Raw genomic sequence first — 21,426 nt, forward strand, 5'->3', positions numbered from 1 at the left:
TACCTTTTAAATGAGTTGAGCATTTCAACCTCAACCACCAACTTAGGCAGTGAATTCCAGATGAGGAATTATAAATTACTTGTAATGTTGTACACCTCAATTAGGTCACCCCTTAGCCTCCTCTGTTCTAAGGAAAACAACCCTAGCCTTTCCAATCTTTCCTCATAGCTGAATTTTTCAAGCTCTGGCAACATTCTTGTAAATCTCCTCTGCACTCCCTCCAGAGCAATTATGTCCTCCCTGTAATGTGGTGACCATAACTGTACACAAAATTCCAGCTGTGGCCTAGCCAGCATTTTATGCAGTTCCATCATTACATCCCTGCTTTTGTATTCAATACCTCGCCCAATAAAGAAAAGCATTCCATATGCTTTCTTGACCACCTTGTCCATCTGTCCTGCCACCTTCAAGGACCTGTAGACATGTACTCTAAAGTCTCTCACTTCCCCAACCCATCTCAATAACTTCCTGTTTACTGAGTATTCCCTTGCTTTGTTTGCCCTCCTGAAATGTATTACTTGACACTTATCTGGACTGAATTCCATTTATCACTTCCCCACCCACTCAAACAAACCAACGTTATCATTCTGGAGTCAAAGAACAAAGAACAAAGAAAAGTACAGCACGACAGCTATCCTCTTTGCTATCAACCACAGAGCCAATTTTTGTGTCATCTGCAAATTTCCCAATTATGTCTCCCACATTTAAGTCTAAATCATTAATATGTACAACAAACAACAAGGGCCCCAACACTGAGCCCTGTGGAACACCACTGGAAACCGTTTTCTATTCACAAAACATCCATCAACCATTACCGTTTGTTTCCTGTCACTGAGCCAATTCTGGATCAAACCTGTCACTTTCCTCTGTATCACATGAGATCTCACTTTTATGACCAGTCTGCCATGTGGTACCTTGTCAAATGCCTTACTGAAATCCATGTAGACAACATCCACTGCACTACCCTCATCAATCCTCCTTGTTACTTCTTCAAAAAATTCTATTAAGTTAGTAAGACACAATCTTCCCCTAACAAAACCATGCTATTCCTGATCAATCTGTGCTTTTCTAAGTGACAGTTTATTCTATCTCTCAGAATTGTTTCCAATAATTTGCCCCCCATCTAAGTAAGTCTGACAAGCCTATAATTTTCTGGCCTGTCCCTCGCACCCTTTTTAAATAATGGTACAACATTCGCAGACCACCAATCCTCTGGGACCTCGTCTATAGCTAGTAAGGATTGGAAAATGATTATGATCCTCAGAACATCTATTATTTCCTCTCTGGCTTCCTTCAACAGTCTGGGATACAATCCATCTGGCCCTGATAATTTATCCACCTTCAAGGATGCCAGTCCTTCCAGTACTTCCTCTCTCACTGTGCTTATTGTATCTAATGATTCACACTCCTCCTCTTTAACTCAAATGTCTGCATTATTCCTCTCCTCAGTGAAGACAGAGATAAAGTACTCATTGAGAATGCTGCCTACATCATCTACATCAACCCACAAGTTACCATGTGCATCTCTGATAGGCCCTACCTTTTCCTTAGTTATTCTCTTGCTCTTAATGTATTGCTAAAGCATCTAAGGATTTTCTTTGATTTTACCTGCCAACCTTTGCTTTCCTAATTTCCATTTTTACTTCATCTCTGTACTTCGTATTCTCCTCTAGGCTTTCTGCAGTATTAATCCTTTTGTGACTGTCATAAGCTTTTTTGTTCTGTTTTACCTTGGCCTGTGTGCTTCTGAATAACCAGGAAGCTCTAGATTTGGCAGTACCAGCCTTTTCCTTTGTGGAGACATGTCTGCATTGTGCCCGTAGAATTTCATCTTTGAATGCCTCCCACTAATTTGACAGAGTTTTTCCTTCTAACAGCCATATCCAGCTCACCTCTCTGCTTTGTAAAATTTGTCTTCCGCCAATGTAGAACTTATATTCCTGTTCTACCTTTATCTTTTTCCAGAATGATGCTAAATCTAACTATTTTATGGTCACTGTCTCCAAAATGGTCCCCCACTGCTACTTCACCCACTTGCTCAGCTTCATTTCCTAAGACTAAATCTAGAATTGCTCCCCCTCTCATTGGGATTGTTACGTGCTGGCTAAAAAAGTTCTCTTGAATGCAGTTCAAGAATTTTGCACCCTCAGCACCCTTCACTCTGTTCATATCCTAATTGATATTGGAGTAGCTGAAGTCCCCAATGATTACTGCCCTATTGTTTTTGCACTCAGAAATCTGTCTACATATTTGCTCTTCTAACTCCCTCCCACTATTTGGGGGTCTATAGTACTCTCCTAGCAGTGTAGCTGCCCCTTGTTTACTTCTGAGCTTAACCCATATGGCCTCATTTGATGCTTCATTTAGAATACCATCCCTCCTCACAGCTGTAACTGATTCTTTAACCAATAATGCTGCATCCCCCACCTTTTTTTATCTCCCCCCTATCCTGCCTGAAAATTCTATATCCAGGGATGTTGAGCTGCCATTTTTGCACCACCTTAAGCCAGGTTTCCATTATAGTGATGATATCATATGTCTCTAGCTGTGCCCTCAGCTCATCAGATTTATTTACAATGCTCCTTGCATTTACCTTTAACACTGCCAAATTCCTTTGCTGTACACTTTTTAACCTGTGCTTCTTCTGTTTTTCAGAGTCACTCACTAATTCTCCATCTCTCATTCCATGCTCTGAATTTGTCCTCATGTTCCCATCTCCCTGCCAATCTAGTTTAACCTCCCACCACCAGCAATAGCAAATCTCCCTGCAAGGAGAAACACATTGAGGGTCTACAACAAGGACAGCAATGGGAACTTTGTAAGCAACAGTTGAAAGGCGCCAAACAGATTCTGGCTTACAAGAGAAGCCACACAAAAAAAACAAGGCCACTACCCTTTTACATGTGATTGGGGCCATAGCTGATGCTGGCGAGACAAGGAGTCGAGGAGACCTCAGCGTCCTATGAGGTGGTTTTGAGGGCCTTCAACAATTACTTCAGCCCTAAGCCCTGGCATTGAACAAGCGAGATCCAACCAAAGCAGCCAAGGGCCGTGTGAATCCATTAATTCGTTTATTAATGACCTGTAACAGACTAGCCAGCAATTGCGGCTATGAGCTTTAAACATGAGTTAATTTGTGACTGTATTGTAGTTGGCATGCTCAACGAGGGGCTGTTGGACTTCTTGCAAACCAGGGAGGGTTTAACATTAGAAAAGGCTGAACAGTTTGCAAGGCAGGCAGAGCTGTGAAAGCAGAATCGGGGTGTACTTCTGAGAGATGTCAAGGCTTGGGAGGGATAAATCCAGTATGTAGGCCCAAAGTCGGAAGTCCGCCCAACAAAAAAGCCCATGAGAAAGGCGGCCAAAACCGCTGAAGGGGCAGGAAGAACCCTTCGGCTATTTTAAAATGTTCCAGGTGTGGCACCAAATAGCAGCAATGCTGCAAAGAATGCCCAACAGAGGGAGCCAAATGTTTTCTCTGTGGCAAGACCAGATATTTTAAACAATTCTGCAGATCCAAAGCATAAAGAAAGAAAGAAAGCTAAAATATGCTTCCAACCATTTTAAAGTCCAAGAAATTGGAAATACAGCATTTCAACCTGATAATTTCTTAGGAGAAATCAAAGATCCTGATAAGGAGCTCTGGCCTGTAGAGCTGGAAATCCAAGGATACAGAACAGAATTTAAACTGGACATCAGGGCTGGGGCCACAATCTTATCGGAGAAATTAGCTTGGCTTCAGAACTGGCTTAAGGGAGTAGAAATCCAGCCATCTAAGATAAAGCTACAAGGGCCAGGAGGCACAGACCTCAAAGTGAAGGGTCTGTTCACTACAAGACTTAGACATAAAGATAAAGAAATTAATGAAATTCTTTATATCTTACAAAACCAGCAAATGTTGCTGCTCAGCAAGATAGCGTGTTTAGGACTTAGTCTTTTACAAAAGGACGATGAGGTAACAAAAGGTGACAGCAGAGCAATTTTCAGGACTGAATTTCCAAAGTTGTTCCAAGGACTGAGGACTGGTAAAGCTCAAAACTGCAGCAGAAATTGAAATCGATTCGTTATGCAGTGAGCCAGTCCTTACTGAAGAAACACAATCTATTGGACTACAGGAGGAGATTGCAGATCTCTCACTTCTCTTTAGAGACAGGCTAGAAGAGATGGAAACAGGATGCACCAACCAAGATGGTGACCATCCACGAGATGAGATTCTGGACCTTGGCTTGCTCTCTCGGGACACAGTTCAAGAGAGTCTGGCCACCACAGAGGCAGAAAGATCTGTAGAAGGAAAAAGTCTTAAATCTTGCCTCACTCTTTGACTCCACTGCCAATGATCGTGAAGTCTCTGTTGTCTCTTTTGAGGAGAATCATCCTTTTGTTGAGGAACGTAATAAAGAAGTGAATTTGTCTACTTATTCCACTGAGCCCACCAATGACATACATCAACAATTGCAAGGAGCCAGCAAAAGATTATCCAGGGAGAATGAGACATTTGACTCTAAATTGGATCAAACCAATAGTGACAGTTCAGAGCTTATTAATTTGCACAAATGTAAGCTCCAGCAAGCCATGGAAGCACTCAAGCTTTCTTTCGGTAAAAAAGCAGAGGCCCAAACCATTGAGCTTCTACAGCTGAAAAGTACTACACAGGAACTCCCAAGAGATCCTGGTCCAGAGGTTTATTCCATTGTTGATGATGGTGCAATCCTACTTTCTCTTGCTGGCCCCGACATCCTATGAGGCAGAGCAGCCTCATGCTGAAGCAAGCATGGAAATGATACCCCTACCTACAGGAAGTGAAATTCCTACCCTAACAGTAGTATGGAAGTCTTCCTTTCCTCATATTCTGCAGTGTCTTCAGGATGTTCTTCATCCATCTTTTCATCTACCAGATTTATTCACGACTCAGTGTGTGACCCAGAAGAGGATAACAGAAAAAATTTCAGTTCATTGTCTTTCTTTTCAAGTTGTGATCATTCAAGTCTTGGAGGGTTCTCCCTCAAATCAGTTTTTCCTTGATTGGTTTTCACTACCTTTACATTCAGGTCATCATAAGAATCTCAGTCCAGGAGCCAGGTGCCATAAGAAGCTGCTATCCCACTCCACCAACGTGTTTGCCTTCTAAGGAGAAGATAATGGAACACATGCAACCTACACAGGTCCCAAGAGAGGCGAGAACACTGTTGGGGACTGACGCCTTTGGCAAAAGTGACTTGGAGTGGGCGGAGGTAGGAGTTGGATGGAAACTATAAACAGTACATGAGGTTAACAGATGGTGGGAATGTAATGTAAATATTTTAACAAAATAATGTAACAGTTTTGAGTTCATACTTGGGGGGAGATGGGTTAATGGTTCTGTTAATGATACAGTGAGGTTCGTGTCAATGTAAGCATGACATCAGGGTCAGATGGCCAAGAGACTCCAAGGGAACAAGTCACCGAACAATCTGTGTCCAGACAATATTGTACTTACCATGAGGTCTTGGATATAAATAGTTCTAAACAAATAGTTTGAAGAAATCACTGATAGAGTAAGTGGAGCTTCATCAAGCCAGAAGACAATATAAGAGCAACAAGCAGGGAGGAGGTGACATAGTGGTATTGTCACTGGACCAGTATTCCAGAGACCCAGGGTAATGTTCTGGGGATGGGGTTTGAATCCTACCATGGCAGATGGTGGAATCTGAATTCAATAAAAATCTGGAATTAAAAGTCTAATGATGACCATTGTCAATTGTTGTAAAAACCCATCTGGTTCACTAATGCCCTTCAGGAAAGCAAATCTGCTGTCCTTACCAGGTCTGGTCTACATGTGACCCCAGATCCACAGCAATGTGATTCACTCTTAAAATACCCTCTGAACAAGGGCAATTAGGGATGGGCAATAAATGCTGGCCTAGCCAACGATGCCCACATCCCATGAATAAAAATCAGACTTTTGGCCATTCCTATATGCCAATGGGTAGACAAACTTTTTTGGGACCCTCTGAGAAAAAGGGTTGACTTGAACAGAGTAGGCAGTGGGCATTAAACACAAACAGGAGGTTTTCAGTAATTCTACCCCTTACTATAGTTCACAGATTATACAGGACAACAGATGCTTTTTTCAAGAAGGGTGGAAATAAAGCTAGCTCAAAACGCATGCTGATTAGTATTATGCAATGGTTCGCTAACTTGACTTGATCCTAAACCTGAAAGCTTAAGACTGGCCACTGAACAGGAAGTCAGTCTCAGAACCATTTAAAATTAAAATTTCAAGAGATATTGGGGGAGGATTTTTCCCTCATCGGGCCGACTGCCGCCTTGTGATCGGGGCCTGACCAATTAAGGCCCACCCAGCAGGAAATGTGAGCGGTGGTGCTCAGCGCTGCCTGTGTGGAGGGGGGAGGAGGGTGAGCGTGAACTTCGCACATGCGCTTGAAAATCTTCCTGAGGCACAGAGCTGCCTCAGGGAGAAGAAGATATAAAAAATTTAAAACAAAGATTTTTAAAATGTCACATGACTCTGTCACATGAGCAGGGACATGTTATAAATGAAATCTTAAAATTTTAATTTTATTTCTATTTGCTGTTAGAAACTTCATCACGCCCGTGGATGAGGTTTCCTAAAAATTGCAAAGGCCACTTGACCTTTTCCGCCTGCCCAAGCGAAGGTTATAATGTTGAATGGGCAGCAAAATATTGAATTCAATTTATATGAACGACATAGATGACAATGTGGGGGGTAGGATTAGTAAGTTTGCAGATGACACAAAGATTGGCCGGTTGGTTAACAGTGAGGTTGAGTGTCTTGGGCTACAGGAAGATATAGATGGGATGGTCAAATGGGCTGGTAAGTGGCAGATGGAATTTAATCCTGAAAAGTGTGAAGTGATACACTTTGGAAGGAGTAATTTGACAAGGAAGTATTCAATGAACAGCGTGGCACTAGTTCTGAGGAACAAAGGGACCTTGGCGTGTGTGTCCATAGATCTCTGAAGGCAGAGGGGCATGTTAGTGCAGTGGTGTAAAAGGCATATGGGACACTTGTCTTTATCAATCGAGGTATAGATTACAAAAATAGGGAGGTCATGTTGGAGTTGTATAGAACCTTGGTGAGGCCACAGCTGTGTGCAGTTCTGGTAGCCACATGATAGGAAGGATGCGATTGCACTGGAGGGGGCGCAGAGGAGATTCACCAGGATGTTGCCTGGGATGAAACATTTAAGTTATGAAGAGAGGTTGGATAGACTTGGGTTGTTTTCGTTGGAGCAGAGAGGACTGAGGGGCGACCTGGTCGAGGTGTACAAGATTATGAGGGGCATGGACAGGGTGCATAGGGAGCAGCTGTTCCCCTTAGTTGAAGGGTCAGTCACAAGGGGACATAAGTTCAAGGTAAGGGGCAGGAGGTTTAGGGGGGATGTGAGGAAAAGCTTTTTTACCCAGAGGGTGGTGACGGTCTGGAATGCGCTGCCTGGGAGGGTGATGGAGGCGGGTTGTCTCACATCCTTTAAAAAGTACCAGGATGAGCACTTGGCACATCATAACATTCAAGGCTATGGGCCACGTGCTGGTAAATGGGATTAGGTAGGTAGGTCAGGTGTTTCTCACGTGTCGATGCAGACTCAATGGGCTGAAGGGCCTCTTCTGCACTGTGTGATTCTGTGATGACTTTAATGGCCTTAATAGGCCTTTTAATTGTCGGCGGGCATGCTGCCGGTTCCAGCGTGCGCCCGCCAACCGAAATATCGCGCGAGTGCCCGATGATGTCGGGAAACTCGCTCAACGTCATCGTGCATCATTTTATACTCGGTCGGGTCGGCCAAGCACCCGTCCGTTGACCTAAAAACTCTCCCCATTGGTAAAAACAATATTCACAACTGAAGTGAGTGGTGAATCATTCAGATGATACAAAACAGTGCTTGGTCATACAAATACAGCTGCCAATCAAACATATATTTAAAAAGGGATCTGCTTGGCTCCAAACTAACAAAGTGTTGCTATAGTAATCCAGTTGTGACAATTGGAAACATTACCAGTTTACAACAGTATTTTGGAGCAAAACATGCCAATGATTGGCTGGTTCATTTTGTTCCAAAATACTGTTGTAAACTGGTAATGTATCTAATTGTCACAACCAGCCAATCAGCCAGAGAATCTTCAATAATATAAACATGTCCAATCAAAGCCTGTCTGAACAACCCCCGGGTTCTCAGCTTGTGTATTACATGAATTGACCAATTTCTGCAAGTTAACCTGTGTTTTTAACCTTTCTGAAACTAGGAGGCAAAAACAATTTATCATAGCCAAAATGATTTCCTTTTGTCACAGTACAGTGGTCTATATTTGTTAAAATGATCAATTCTGAACGAAAAAAATAGAAGGTAGTAAAAGTTAACATATCCTTTCAGTTAACCAATTTAGATGCTGCCTGTACATTAAACATGAAATATCTGGGATACTCCAAACAAGTGAGTATACTTGTAAAAAATACTGACCCATATAATTCAAAGCAGTACCCCCCACCTCCCTAACCACCCCATTTGATCTCAAGTCTGTGCTGAATTAGTTTGACCTTAGCAGCAATGGAATAGAGTCTCAGTGTCTCTAGGATTTTTGGAGGTATTAGTTGCTTAGGATTTCTGATCGCTTCTTTGTGTGGATATTGAGCAGAGACAGAACTGAGCTCGCCATTGATGTTTCCATTGCCAAATATCCCCCAAATCACACAATCTAGGCTCACAAGAGTAATAACTAGATGAGGTCCATAACCCCAGCAAGTTTCACTAGTTTCAAAGTAATCACTGGCATAAATCAATGGCGTAGTCCCTAGGACCTCCAATTTTCACTGCTTCCTAAATAGCTTTACAGGAAAAGCAAACTTACTCTGTGCAAATAAAAATGCTGTCTTATTTTAAGATCATATTGTTTTGGGAAGAGTCTTATGATTTGAGTACAAGAGGAACAAATAAGAAAGAAAGAATGCTGCAGCAAGATTAAATTTGGTGATACACGTTCAATTCAAATTTGATGTTTAAGTGTGGTGGGATCTTTTGAAGTAAGGGCGATTTTAGCTTTTGAAAAGAAGGGTTGCTGTATTTGGCACAACTTATTACAGTATGATATAGAAGAAGTGGCAAATTATTTTTTAGTAAGAGAACTGCTGGGTGCCCTAAACTGATAAAGCTAATTATAATGTGGTTGGTAGACCTCCACATTGGTTATAGCGGAAGAATAAACCCACCACAGGGGTTATGAAGCAAACAGCTTAACTGGGCTACGGCAGACAGTTTAGCATTGACCTGTGCTGGACAAACGATACCGTGGTTTATGTCAATTTAAAAAAGAGACTTGCATTTATATATAGCACCTGACCACCAGACATCCCAAAATGCTTTCACCCAACTAAGTACTTTTGAAGTGTAGTCACTGATGTAATGTAGGGTATGCAGCAAACAAATCACACTCAGCAAACTCCCACAAACAGCAATGTGATAAATATTCACATGATCTGTTTTTGTGATGTTGACTGAGGGATAAATATTGGCCAGGATACTGCTCTTCTTTGAAATAGTGTCATGGGATCTTTTATGTTCACCTGAGAAGACAGATGAGGCATCGTTTGAACACCTTGTCTGAAAGGTGGCATGTTTGATGTTCCAGCACTCCCCTTGAACTTTGTTTTGTACTCAAATCCTGGAATGGGACTTGAACCGAGAACCTTCTGACCCAGCAGTGAGAGTGCGACCACTGAGTCACAGTTGACATTGAAACCATGCAAATACCTTCTCAGAAATATCCAGCTGAGTTTCTGCTTCACTATTAATGGTGCATATTGTGTCTTCAGAACCACATTTCAGTGCTGATGGAGCCAAGGTCATTGCAGAACAATCCAAAATGCTACCTGTCAGGAAAGAGAATGACACTGGTGATTTTCCATTCTTATCCCAGGTCAAATTAGGAACAAACTATTTTGTGAATATTTATACTTCAAACTGTGACTTCTTCAATACTTGAACCCAAAACTTTAAAAACGAGTGTTGATAAAATAATCTTTAAAACGTTTTACTTATTTCCTCTTCATCCATCCCAATCTTTGCATTTTCATAGAATAGTTATATAAGAAACTTGAATTTATATAGTCTCATCACATGTCAAGAAATGTCCCAAGAGACTTAATGCATACAATTAATTATGCTAAAGTGCAGGCATCATTAACTAGACAAACAAAACCAAATGTATGAATAAATTAGAATTCTAAATTTGGAAGGCATATGTTTCACTGCTTGGTTCTTTCTAGAGATATGTTTTTATTTGAATTAAGACAGGTGTTGCAAATGGTGTGATGCAGTTTATGCTGCTAGTGCAACATTTAGTATCGACATATGTTGGACAAAATATACTGTCATCTGTCAAATATGCAGAAACATGGAAGAATTGCCGATTTATTCTTCAATAAAAGAAGTGCTGGGTGTCTCAAACTGATAAAGTTCATTATCATGTGGCTGGTAGACCTCCATGATAGATTGGATGAATAAACCTGACATCACAAGGTTGACAAGTGATTTTATTTTGATTTTAATTCAGGAAGACTGGTCATTTTAATTGCAGAACCAAGTACAGAAAACTGGAAACATCATGTTTCTTATGCTTGAAACCTAAAACCAGGCATCTGTGCTTCTCCAGACACAAAGGAACTGAAACTATAGAGGAACCAATAAATTGAGATCCAGCTCCATGTGCCCCACTTAGAAGTATCTATGCATTTGGAAACAGATCAGGGGGCACTAGGGTTGATTTTCTGATACTAGGAGCTAACATGGATTGAGAAAGCCAATCTGCAATGCTGTAGTCCCACCTCTGATCTGCTCTCCCTTTATGTAATTTTCCAGGTTTAGTCTCAGAGTTATCCCTACCCAATGAGCAGAGTCCAATTTAGAGGATTAAGATTGCAAAGATAATGATGACACCTTGCCCCTGAATGAAGCTTCCCCACTTGGCTTTACTTTCCATTACTGACAGCACATCATGGAGTGTGTAAAGAGTGAGGTGAGAACAGATCTTCTAAAATGAAATTTAGTGAGAGTGGGAATTCAACAGTGAGTAGGAGATAAACAGAAATAAGTACTGGAGAAAATGTGCTTTTCGTTGAACAGGTTACGGTTTACAAAGCTGGGTGGGAATGCAAACCATGGGAACACACAGAGACTGCAAAGAGATAAGGACAGCTTAAGTGGGTGGGTAAAAGGCAGCAGATGGAATATAATGTGAGGAAGTGTGAGGTTGTTCACTTTGGTAATACAAATAGAAAGCAGAATTTTTTTTAAAGACCTGAAACTTTTGAATGTCGATGCTCAGAGGGACTAGGGTGTACTCATATCAAGAACACAGAAAGTTAACATGCAGGTACAGCAAGCGATTAGACAAACTGCAAGGGGACTGGAGTGCAAGAATAAGGAATTCTTGCTACAGCAGTCCAGGGCTTTGGTGACTCTACACCTGGAATACTATGCACATTTTCTCCATTTTTAAGGAGACATAAACTTGCATTGGAGCCAGATCAATGAAGGCTCACTAGATTGATTGCTGGGATGAAGAGTTGGTCCTATGCTGAGAGGCTAAGAAACTTGGGCCTACATTCTCTTGAGTTTAGAAGAATGAAAAGTAATCTCAATGAAATATACAAACTTCTGAAGGGACTTGACAGGGTAGATACTGAAATGTTGTTTCCCTGGGATGGGGAATCTAGAACAAAGTGGCCCAGTCTCAGGATAAGGGGCAGTTATATCATTTAGAACAGAGATGAGAAATTTCTTCACAGAGGATTGTGAATCCATCATTGAATGTATTTAATGCTCAGATTGGCAGAATTTTTGTTTCTCAGGGAGTCAAAGGATATTGGGGGTGTGAGGGGGGGTGGGGGGGGGGGGGGGGGGGGGGGGGTTGGTGGGGTGTGTTGGTGTGGTGTGTGTGGCGGGTGGTGGAATATTAACAACATAGCCAGAAGTCCAGTAATAAGAAATTTTATGGTTAGAAATGTTAAAGACTTTTGCAGATCAAACAGAAATTTCTAAATGTTTTCCCATGTTGAGATAAGGGAATATCAAACAGACTGAAAAATATTGGGCAAATGGAGGAAGAACAGCCAGTTACCATGATCCGTGAGAAAGTCATTGACGTAAAGAAAGACCTGAAGTATTGTAAAATGAATTTAGGAAATTGGAAAACAAGTTTAAGAGCAGGATTTCACACTAACTGCAGGATTACACCCTCAGCTATGCATTACAATAGGGAAGGACCAGAAAGATCAGCAAAATTAATGAATGACTAGAGAGACTTACACTGGGGTAAATTTTACACACACCCTGCCCCCACCACCAGCATATTTGCAGGCGGGGTGAACGTAAAATAAAGTGGGTGGCCAGTCCACTGCCTTTCCACCCACACCCGAGCTGCCCCCAAAATACGGTGGACAGGAAAGGCGTCAGGCAGCCTGCCCGCGCTTAGGCCTACTGAGGGCTTTAAGTTGCCAATTAAGGACCCCGCTTAATGACCTCATTCCACCTCTGCTGCAATAATACGTGCAGCTGGGAAAGGCAGAAGGAGGGTGGCCAACCGACAACTTTAACAGCTCAGGCTAAAAGGCAGGAAGGAAGGAGGGTTACCTCCCTGGAAATTTCCTGTGCTCATTGTGGGCATCCCCTACTATGGTACTTCTCCTTTGTGCCTCCCCACCCCCTCCCCTTCCTCACTAGGGTTCCCGATCGCTTCCCAACTAAAATCCCTGGACTTACCTTCAAGTCCGGGAGATACATCTTCCTTCTTCTTGGTCTGGGTGCAGTCCCAGCAGTGGCCACTACTTGCTTCTGGCGCTGCTGGGACTACAAGAGCTGCCAGCCAATCTGATTGAAAACAGTGTGTAGGAGTTAAGTGTGGTTTTTCAAAGTGATACAGAAACAGATAGTGGTATCCCACAAAGTTCAATTCTGCCACTTCTGCTTATTGCTAATTCAAACCAGGAATCCTGCACTTACATCTTTTGGATTCTTGTTGTGTAACATTTGGCTGCACGCTTTTCAACGCTTTCAGCACAGGATTATGACTGGTTGTGCTGGGGGTCAGGCGCAGATTTCCCTGGGATGTGAGCACGTCACATCTTCTCACTGGGATTCTACTGGGTCTCAGCAGCTGTTCAGAACTATGAAGGAAGAGAAAAGACAAGCTAACGTTTGTGACGTGACCACTGACCGGAAACAGACAAAAGATTGCAACATTTTTTAATTTAAATTCTGAAAGAATGCTATTTTCAGGGGAAAAAAATGTATTTGGTTGTCCAAAGGTCTTCTGTGGAGATTAGCTTGGATACAGCGTCTATCATTGTAATTAAAATTGCATTTGGTGTGCATCCATAGAACAAAAGTGTCCATAGGATCATAGACAACAACTGGAGGGTGTAGGATAGTATCCAATAAGTAGGCATAAAGCATGCCAATTCGTCTTTTTAAAACTGGACTTTTCTTCCATTATCCTATTCCAAATCCAAGGCGTTCAGAGCAGAAATTGTGAGAAAGTTGGACTGGGGGGGGGGGCAGCTGAGTGCCATCCGTCTTGCCCTAAATTTTCCTTCCTCTTATTACATCCCAGCAGAAAAGTCCACTGCCCCATTGGATGTACACATCAGTGGGAAGGCAGAGCTGAACAGCCTACTTCCACAGCATTGCCGTCCCCAGACGTGGTGAAGAGGGTGAAGGTGGGCAGGTTCTCGTTTGATGAGGAGTTGAGGGCTGACAAATGGTAAGTAACATTCGCTCCACATAAATGCCAGGCAATGACCATCTCCAACAAGAGAAAATCTCACCATCGCCCCTTGAAATTCACTGAATCCACCACTGTCAACATCCTGGGGATCACCATTGACCAAAAACTGAACTGGACCAGCCATATTGATTGCTGGCAGTTTGGATGAGTATGGGAGTATCAATCGCTTTGTAAACATCTAATTTTGTTTGTACTTAGCATTTAACTGACATTTATTGTCTAAATTCTAAATTTCCCAGCCTTAAGCAGGATTTCAGGCTCGAGTGGAAAAGCAGCTGAAGTTAGCTAATTAAGGAGAGCAGCTTAAAACAGTTTTTCTGTAACTGGGGTCAGCTAACTTCTTGGTTTGAGAAGGATATATAAACAGACATTTCAGTGCAACTTAGCATGGAGTGCGACTTTGAACTGAGTGCTGGAGTTGGGTGATTAAGGGTGCTTGCTTTTGCCTTTTATAACTTTTTCACCCGGTAGGAATTGGTTCTTGCTGTACTTCAGTGGTAGAAGCTAGCTGTTTGGTGAATATCTGGTAAGTGGTTAAGGGCTATTATATTTCTAAGGTTTAAAATAGTATACAAATGGTGGCAAGGTTAATAAAATATATTTAAAAAAGGAAAATAATTAATTGAATAAAATAATTTAAGTAGTTAATAAATACAGATTAAGGATGGCAAGACAGGTGATGTGTCACAGCTGCAGCATGTGGGTGCTCCTGGATGCCAGTGTGATCCAGGGCAAACACGTCTGCAGTAAATGTTTATGGCTTGAGGAGCTTCAGCACAGAGTCATTGAGCTGGAAGCTGAGCTGCAGATACTGCGACACATCAAGGAGGGGAAAAGTTACCTGGATACTTTGCACCAAGGGGAGGTTACACCTCTTAGAACAGGATCTTTTGATTTGGTCTGTGGTCAGGGACAGGAGAGTGTGACTGTGAGTGAGGTGGGTAAGGGGACCCAGAGGGCAGGAGTGCAACAGCCTCAGCCTTTGCTTTTGACAAATTGTTTGAGGTTCTTTCAATTTGTTTAGATGAGACTGGGGGCTGCAGGGTGGATGAGCTGACTGACCATAGCACCATGGTACTTAAGTGGGGGGAGCAAAAAGGAATGTAGAGGCAGTAAGGGACAATATAGTGAGGGAGATTGACACTGTTCTGTGCAGCAAAGAGCAGGAATCCAGAAAGCTGTGTTGCCTGCCCAGTGCCAGGGTTCAGGACATGTGGTCAGGGCTGGAGAGGAACTTGCACTGGGAGGGGGGGATCCAGTCATTGTGGTCCATGTAGGTACCAATGACATAGGTAGGATGAGGAAGGAGGTTCTGCACAGTCAGCATGTGGAGCTAGGCACCAAATTAAGTATCTCTGGATTATTACCTGAACCATGTGCAAATTGGCACAGGACAAATAAGATTAGAGAGATGAATGAGTGGCTCAAGGACTGGTGTGGGAGAAGTGGGTTCTGGTTTGTGGGGCACTGGCACCAGTATTGGGGAAAGTGGGATCTGTACTGTTGGAACGGTCTACACCTGAACCGTGCTGGACCAGTGTTCTAGCGAGTCGCTTAACAAGGGAAGTAAGGAGGATTTTAAACTATACAGTGGGGGAAGGAATCAAATTTGGGAAGATGTGGTAAATCAAAGAGTAGAGACAAGGCAAGAGAGAAAGGTATTAATGTGGGAAACGATAAACAGACCATGACAGGAAGGGATAGAGAGTACAAAGCTAAGCGCACATCAGCAGGTAAGACCAGAGGTTAGAAAACTAATAAAAGGACAAAACTAAAATCTTTATATCAGAATGCATATGGCATTCATAACAAAGCAGGTGAACTGAGAGCGCAAACAGAAATAAATAAGTACCATCTGATAGCATTACAGAGACATAGCTGCAGGATGACATGGATTGATACCTGAATATTGAAGGGTATGAGACATTTAGGAAGGACAGGAAGCTAGGAAAAGGTGAAGGGGTGGCTCTGTTAATTAATGATGGTATTAACACAATAGAGAGGGATGACCTAAATTCAGGAAAGCAGGATATAAAGACGGTTTGGGTAGAGATGAAAAATGATGAAGGCAAGAAATCACTTGTGAAAGTGGTGTATAGGGCCCCTAAAAGTAAACACATGGTAGGGCAGAGTATAAGGAAAGAAATAATGGGAGCTTGCCAGAAAGGCAATAATCATGGGAGATTTTAATCTACATATAGAGTGAATAAATCAAGAAGACAAAGGTAGCCTAGATAAGGAGTTCATAGAGCATTTTAAGGATAGTTTCTTAGAGCAGCACATTCTGGAGCCAACCAGAGAACAGGTTATACTGGACCAGGTATTGTGCAATGAGGCAGGATTAACTAATGATCTCACAGTGAAGGCGCCCCTAGGTAGCAGCGCTCAAACTGAATATATGATTGAATGTTATGAGGGAGAGAAGAGTGGGTCCAAGACTAGTATTTTAAACTTAAATAAGGGTAATTATGAGAGCATGAAAGCAGAACGAGCTAAAGTGAACTGGCAAATGAGGTGAAGGGATAGGTCAATAGAGATGCTGTGGCAGACATTTAAAGGGATATTTCAGAATACTCAGAATAGGTACATTCCAACAAGAGAGAAAAATTCCAAGGCGCAGAGTCACCCTTCATGGTTAACGAAAAAAGTTAAAGTTGGTATCAAACTTGAAGAAAAAGCATATAATTGTGCAAAGATGGGGTGGCAGCTCAGAAGATTGGAGAGAACATAAAGTACAGCAAAGAAAGACTAAAAGGCCAATAAGGAGGGAAAAATTAGAGTATGAGAGAAAGCTAGCTAGAAATATAAAAACATTTACTAAGAATTTTTATAGATATTTAAATAAGAAAAGCGTTCACAAGTGAGCTTTGGTCTGATTGAAAGCAAGTCTGGGGAATTAATAATAGAAAATAAGGAGATGGCAGATGAATTGAACAGATATTTTGCATTGGTCTTCACTAAAGAGGATGCAAGTAACATCTCAAAAGTAACTAAATCAGGAATTGGAAGGGAGGAAGGAACTCAGGAAAATTATAATCACCGTGGAAGTGGTACTTCGAAAATTATTCAAGCTGTGGGCTTCCCTGGGGCCTGATGGACTTCATCCTAAGGTCTTAAAAGAAGTGGGTAGTGAGATAGTTGATGCTTTCGTTTTAATTTTCCAAAATTCCCCCGATTCAGGGAAGGTTCTATTAGATTGGAAAATAGCAAATCTTCAAAAAGGGAGGAGGACAGAAAGCAGGAAACTACAGGTCAGTTCGCTTAATATCTGTCATAGGGAAAATGTTAGAAGCTATTATTAAAGATGTATGGCGGGGCACTTAGAAAAACTCAAGGCAATCAGGCAGTTTCAAAGTGGTTTTCTGAAAGGGAAATCATGTTTAGCCAACTTATTGGAGTTCTTTGAAGGACACCACATGTGCTGTGGATAAAAGGGAACCAGTGGATGTACAATAGTTAGATTTCCAGAAGGCATTTGATAAAGTGTCACATCAAAAGTTATTGCAGAAAATAAAGGTTCATGGTGCAGGGGGTGACATATTGGCATGGATAGAAGATTGGCTAGCTGACAGGAAACAGAAAGTAGGCATAAATAGGTATTTTTTTGGTTGGCAGGATGCAACAAGTGGTGTGCCACAGGGATCATTTGATGGGGCCTCAACTTTTTACAATTTATGTAAACGACTTGGATGAACAGATCGAAGGTATGATTGCTAAATTTGCTGATGACACAAAGATAGGTAGGAAAGAAAGTTGTGAAGAGAACCTAAGGAGGCTAAAAAGGGACATAGATAGGTTAAATGCGTAGGCAAGGACCTGGAAAATGGAGTACAATGTGGGAAAATGTGCAATTGTCCATTTTGGCAGGAAGAATGAAAAAGAAGCATATTATCTAAACGGTGAGAGATTGCAGAGCTCTGAGATTCAGAGCGACATGGGTGTCCTAGTGCATGAATCACAGAAGGCTAGTATGCAGGTACAGCAAGTCATGCAGAAAGCTAATAGAATGTTATCATTTATTGCAAGGCGAATTGAATATTAAAGTAGGGAGGTTATGCTTCATTGTACAGGACACTGGTGAGAGCACATCTGGAGTACTTAACTGAGGAAGAATGTAAATGCATTAGAAGCAGCTCAGGGAAGCTTTACCAGACTAATACCAGGAATGGGTGGGTTGTCTTATGAGGAAAGGTCGGACAGGCTAGGCTTGTATCCACTGGAGCTTAGAAGAATAAGAGGTAACTTGACTGGAACCTTCAAAACCCTGAGGGGTCTTGACAAGGTGGATGTGGAGAGGATGTTTCCTTTTGTGGCAGAACCTATAAACTAGAGATCACTGTCTAAAAATAAGGGGTCACCCATTTAAGACGGAGATGAGGAGAATTTTTTTTCTGAGGGTTGAGAGTCTTTGGAACTCTCATCCTCAAAAGGCGGTGGAAGCAGAGCCCATTTAAGGCAGAGATGTGAAGAATATTTTTCTTTCAGAGGGTAGTGAATCTCTGGATCTACCATCCTCAAAGGGCAGTGGAAGCAGAGTTTTTGAATATTTTGAAGGCAAAGGTAGATACATTCTTGATAAAAAAGGGGGTGAAAGTTTACCTGGGGTACGTGGGAGGTTACAATCAGATCAACCATGATCTTATTGAATGGTGGAGCAGGCTCGAGGGGCCAAATGGCCTCTTCCTGCACCTAATTTGTATGTTTGTATATGAATACTGTGCCTACAAGAGCAGGTCAGAACCTAGGAATCCTGTAACGAGTAACTCACCTTCTGATTCCCCAAAGCCTTTCCACCATCTACAAGGCACAAGTCAGGAGTGTGATGGAATACTCCCCACTTGCCTGGATGAGTGCAGCTCCCACAACACTCAAGAAGCTCCATACCATCCAGGACAAAGCAGCCCGCTTGATTGGCTCCCCACCCACAAACATTCACTCCCTCCACCATTGATGCAGTGGCAGCAGTGTGTACCATCTACAAGATGCACTGCAGGAACTCACCAAGACTCCTCAGACAATACCTACCAAACCCATAGCTGTTACCATCTAGAAGGACAAGGGCTGCAGATGCACGGGAACACCACCATCTACAAGTTCCACTCCAAGCCACACGCCATCCTGGCTTGGAAATATATCACTGTTCCTTCACTGTCGCTGGGTCAAAATCCTGGAATTCCCTTCCTAACAGCACTGTGGGTGTACCTACACCAAATTGACTGCAGCAGTTCAAGAAGGCAGCTCCCCAGCACCTTCTCAAGGGCAATTAAGGATGGGCAATAAATGCTGGCCTAGTCAGCAATGCCCACATCCCATATTTAAATATACAAAAATAGTTGTGCTGTTCACCATGCCATACATGAAAAAACCAAGTGTTGGCTGTCCAAAGGAGAACTCAAAACTCAGCTCATCAATTGCCTAACAACCAGGAGGTCTAACAATGAGGATTCACTTTGGAGAGAAGGGCAGTTGAGCTGGGTTTCCTTGAGGTTTAGGAAGCTTTACATAACATGCCTGGTAATGAAAGTTAGGACCAAATTAACTCTCTGCAGCTGACTGGACACATGAACCGGAAAGTCCTCAGTATTCCAGGATGTTGTTGATCTTTGACCAGCCAGCTTGGTTCACTAACACAACCTGGAAAAGTAGGTCTCTCACTAGGGGCTGAAATTCTTCTCATTCAGCTTCAAGTAACCCACAAGCCAAAACTACTGGACATGCAACAGGAATTTTACTCACATTCTTTATCGGTAGTTGCATGGTTTTACCAGGTTAAACTTCAATAATACTTCCCTTGAGAAGGTGGTGGCAGATGTTCTTCTAGCAGTGCTGCAGTCTGTTTGATGGTGTTCCCAGAAAACTGTTAGATAGGGAATTGTAGAACTTTCACCAAGTGACAATGAAGGAATGATTATATATGTTCAAGTCAGGATGGTGTGTGACTCGGGAGGGGAACTTGGAACTGATGCTTTCCCCTGCATCTCCTGCCTTTGTCTTTCTAGGTATTGAAAGTCATGGGCTTTGGAGGTGCTGTTGAAGAAGCTTTGCAGAGTTGCAGCATCTAAGCTTTAGATCTCCTCAAAAAACCAACCTTTAACCCCTCTGTCCTTGTAAACTACTACCCCATCTCCAACCTCCATTTCCTTTTCAAAGTCTTTGAATGTGTTGTTACCTCCCAAATCTGTGTCAATATTTCCTGGAACTTCATGTTTGAATCCCTCCAATCAGATTTCTGCCCCTGCCCTAGAACCAAAACTGTTCTGATCAAAGTCACAAATGACATCTAATGTAACCGTGATGAAGGTAAACTATCCCTCCTTGTCCTTTTTGACCTGACTGCAGTCTTTGACACAGTCAATCATAGCAACATCCTTTGATCCATATCCACCCGAGTGGCACTGAACTTGCCTGGTTTCTTTATTATCTATCCAATCAGAGAGAGAATCACCTGCAATGCTTCTCTTCTCACTTTTGCAATGTTACCTCTGGTGTCCCCCAACAATCTAACCTTGGCTCCTCCTATTTCTCATTCATATGCTGTCCCTCAGTGACATCATCCAAAAATACAATGTCAGTTTCCATACATACGCCAATGACAACGAGCTCCACCTCACGTCCACTTCTCACAACCCCTCCACAGTCTCTAAATTGCCAGACTGCTAGTCACAAATCCAGTACGGATGAGCAGAAACTTATTCCAATTGAATATTGAGAAGACGGAAGCCATTCTCTTCGGCCCCCACCACAAGCTCTGTTCCCCTGCCCTGACTCCATCCCTCTCTGTGGCAAATGTCTGAGACTGAACCAGACTCTTTGTAATATTTGCCACGCGTGATGCAACATCCTCTACACTGCCAAGACTAAACGAAGATTAGGTGATTGCCTTGCGAAATATCTTCATTTAGTCTGCATGCGTGATCCCAGACTTCCAGTCACTTATCATTTTAATTCCCTTTCACTCCCACTCTGACCTTTCTGTCTTATCTCCTACATTGCTCCAATGAAACTCAGTGTAAGCTTGAGGAACAGCACCTCCTTTCGGTTAGGCACCTGACGGCATTCCAGGCTCAATATTGAGTTCAACAATTTCAGATCATAATCTCTGCCCATTTTTTTGGATGGCAGCAGTTGGCAGTGATTCTACCTTCCCATTTACACCTCTTCTAGATGCATCTTTTGCTTCTTTACTTCTCCTACTACCATCTTTTTTTCTTCCTTTGCACTATCTTCCTTTTTGTCATTTAATCTCTCCTGCGTTCCATCCTATAACGGGTCTTCCTATTTGCTCTTTCCTCCACTTCCCTGCCTGGTCTAAAATAAGCACTCTGGTTCTGATAAAGGATCACCAGCCTCAAACATTGACTCTGTTTTTCTCTCTCCGTAGAAGTTGACAGACGTGCTGAGCATTTTCTATTTTGCTATTGTGTTAGTTTCCACCAATTATTCACTTTAACAATAATATTACCATTGTTGTTTTACTCAGTGCTAAATACAGAAAAGCAGCAATAGTACCAAAAGCAAATTTGGTACCATAAACATTTCTTCCTAAAGCCCATGAACACTGTAATCTGCAAGACAATCCCAACAATTTTTTTTATTTATGAAGTTAGTTATCAATTTGTTTTACCT

The 21,426-nt window shown here is 42.3% G+C and overlaps 1 protein-coding gene across 4 annotated transcripts in view; it reads right to left on the reverse strand.

Annotated features, from left to right (window-relative positions):
* Positions 1-21,426, reverse strand: part of agbl5 (AGBL carboxypeptidase 5) — a 138,944-nt gene that overhangs the window by 13,362 nt on the left and 104,156 nt on the right. For 3 of the 4 annotated variants that reach the window (XM_041187595.1, XM_041187594.1, XM_041187591.1), the window contains 3 exons: positions 13,017-13,180; positions 12,777-12,884; positions 9,768-9,886 (listed from right to left, as the gene is read on the reverse strand). In XM_041187595.1, coding sequence (XP_041043529.1) covers positions 9,768-9,886; positions 12,777-12,884; positions 13,017-13,180 — 391 coding nt within the window. The remainder of the gene's footprint in view (positions 1-9,767; positions 9,887-12,776; positions 12,885-13,016; positions 13,181-21,426) is intronic. The other variant, XM_041187593.1, reaches the window with a different exon arrangement.

This window comes from Carcharodon carcharias, chromosome 5 (assembly GCF_017639515.1).
Source record: "Carcharodon carcharias isolate sCarCar2 chromosome 5, sCarCar2.pri, whole genome shotgun sequence".
Taxonomy (NCBI): domain Eukaryota; kingdom Metazoa; phylum Chordata; class Chondrichthyes; order Lamniformes; family Lamnidae; genus Carcharodon; species Carcharodon carcharias.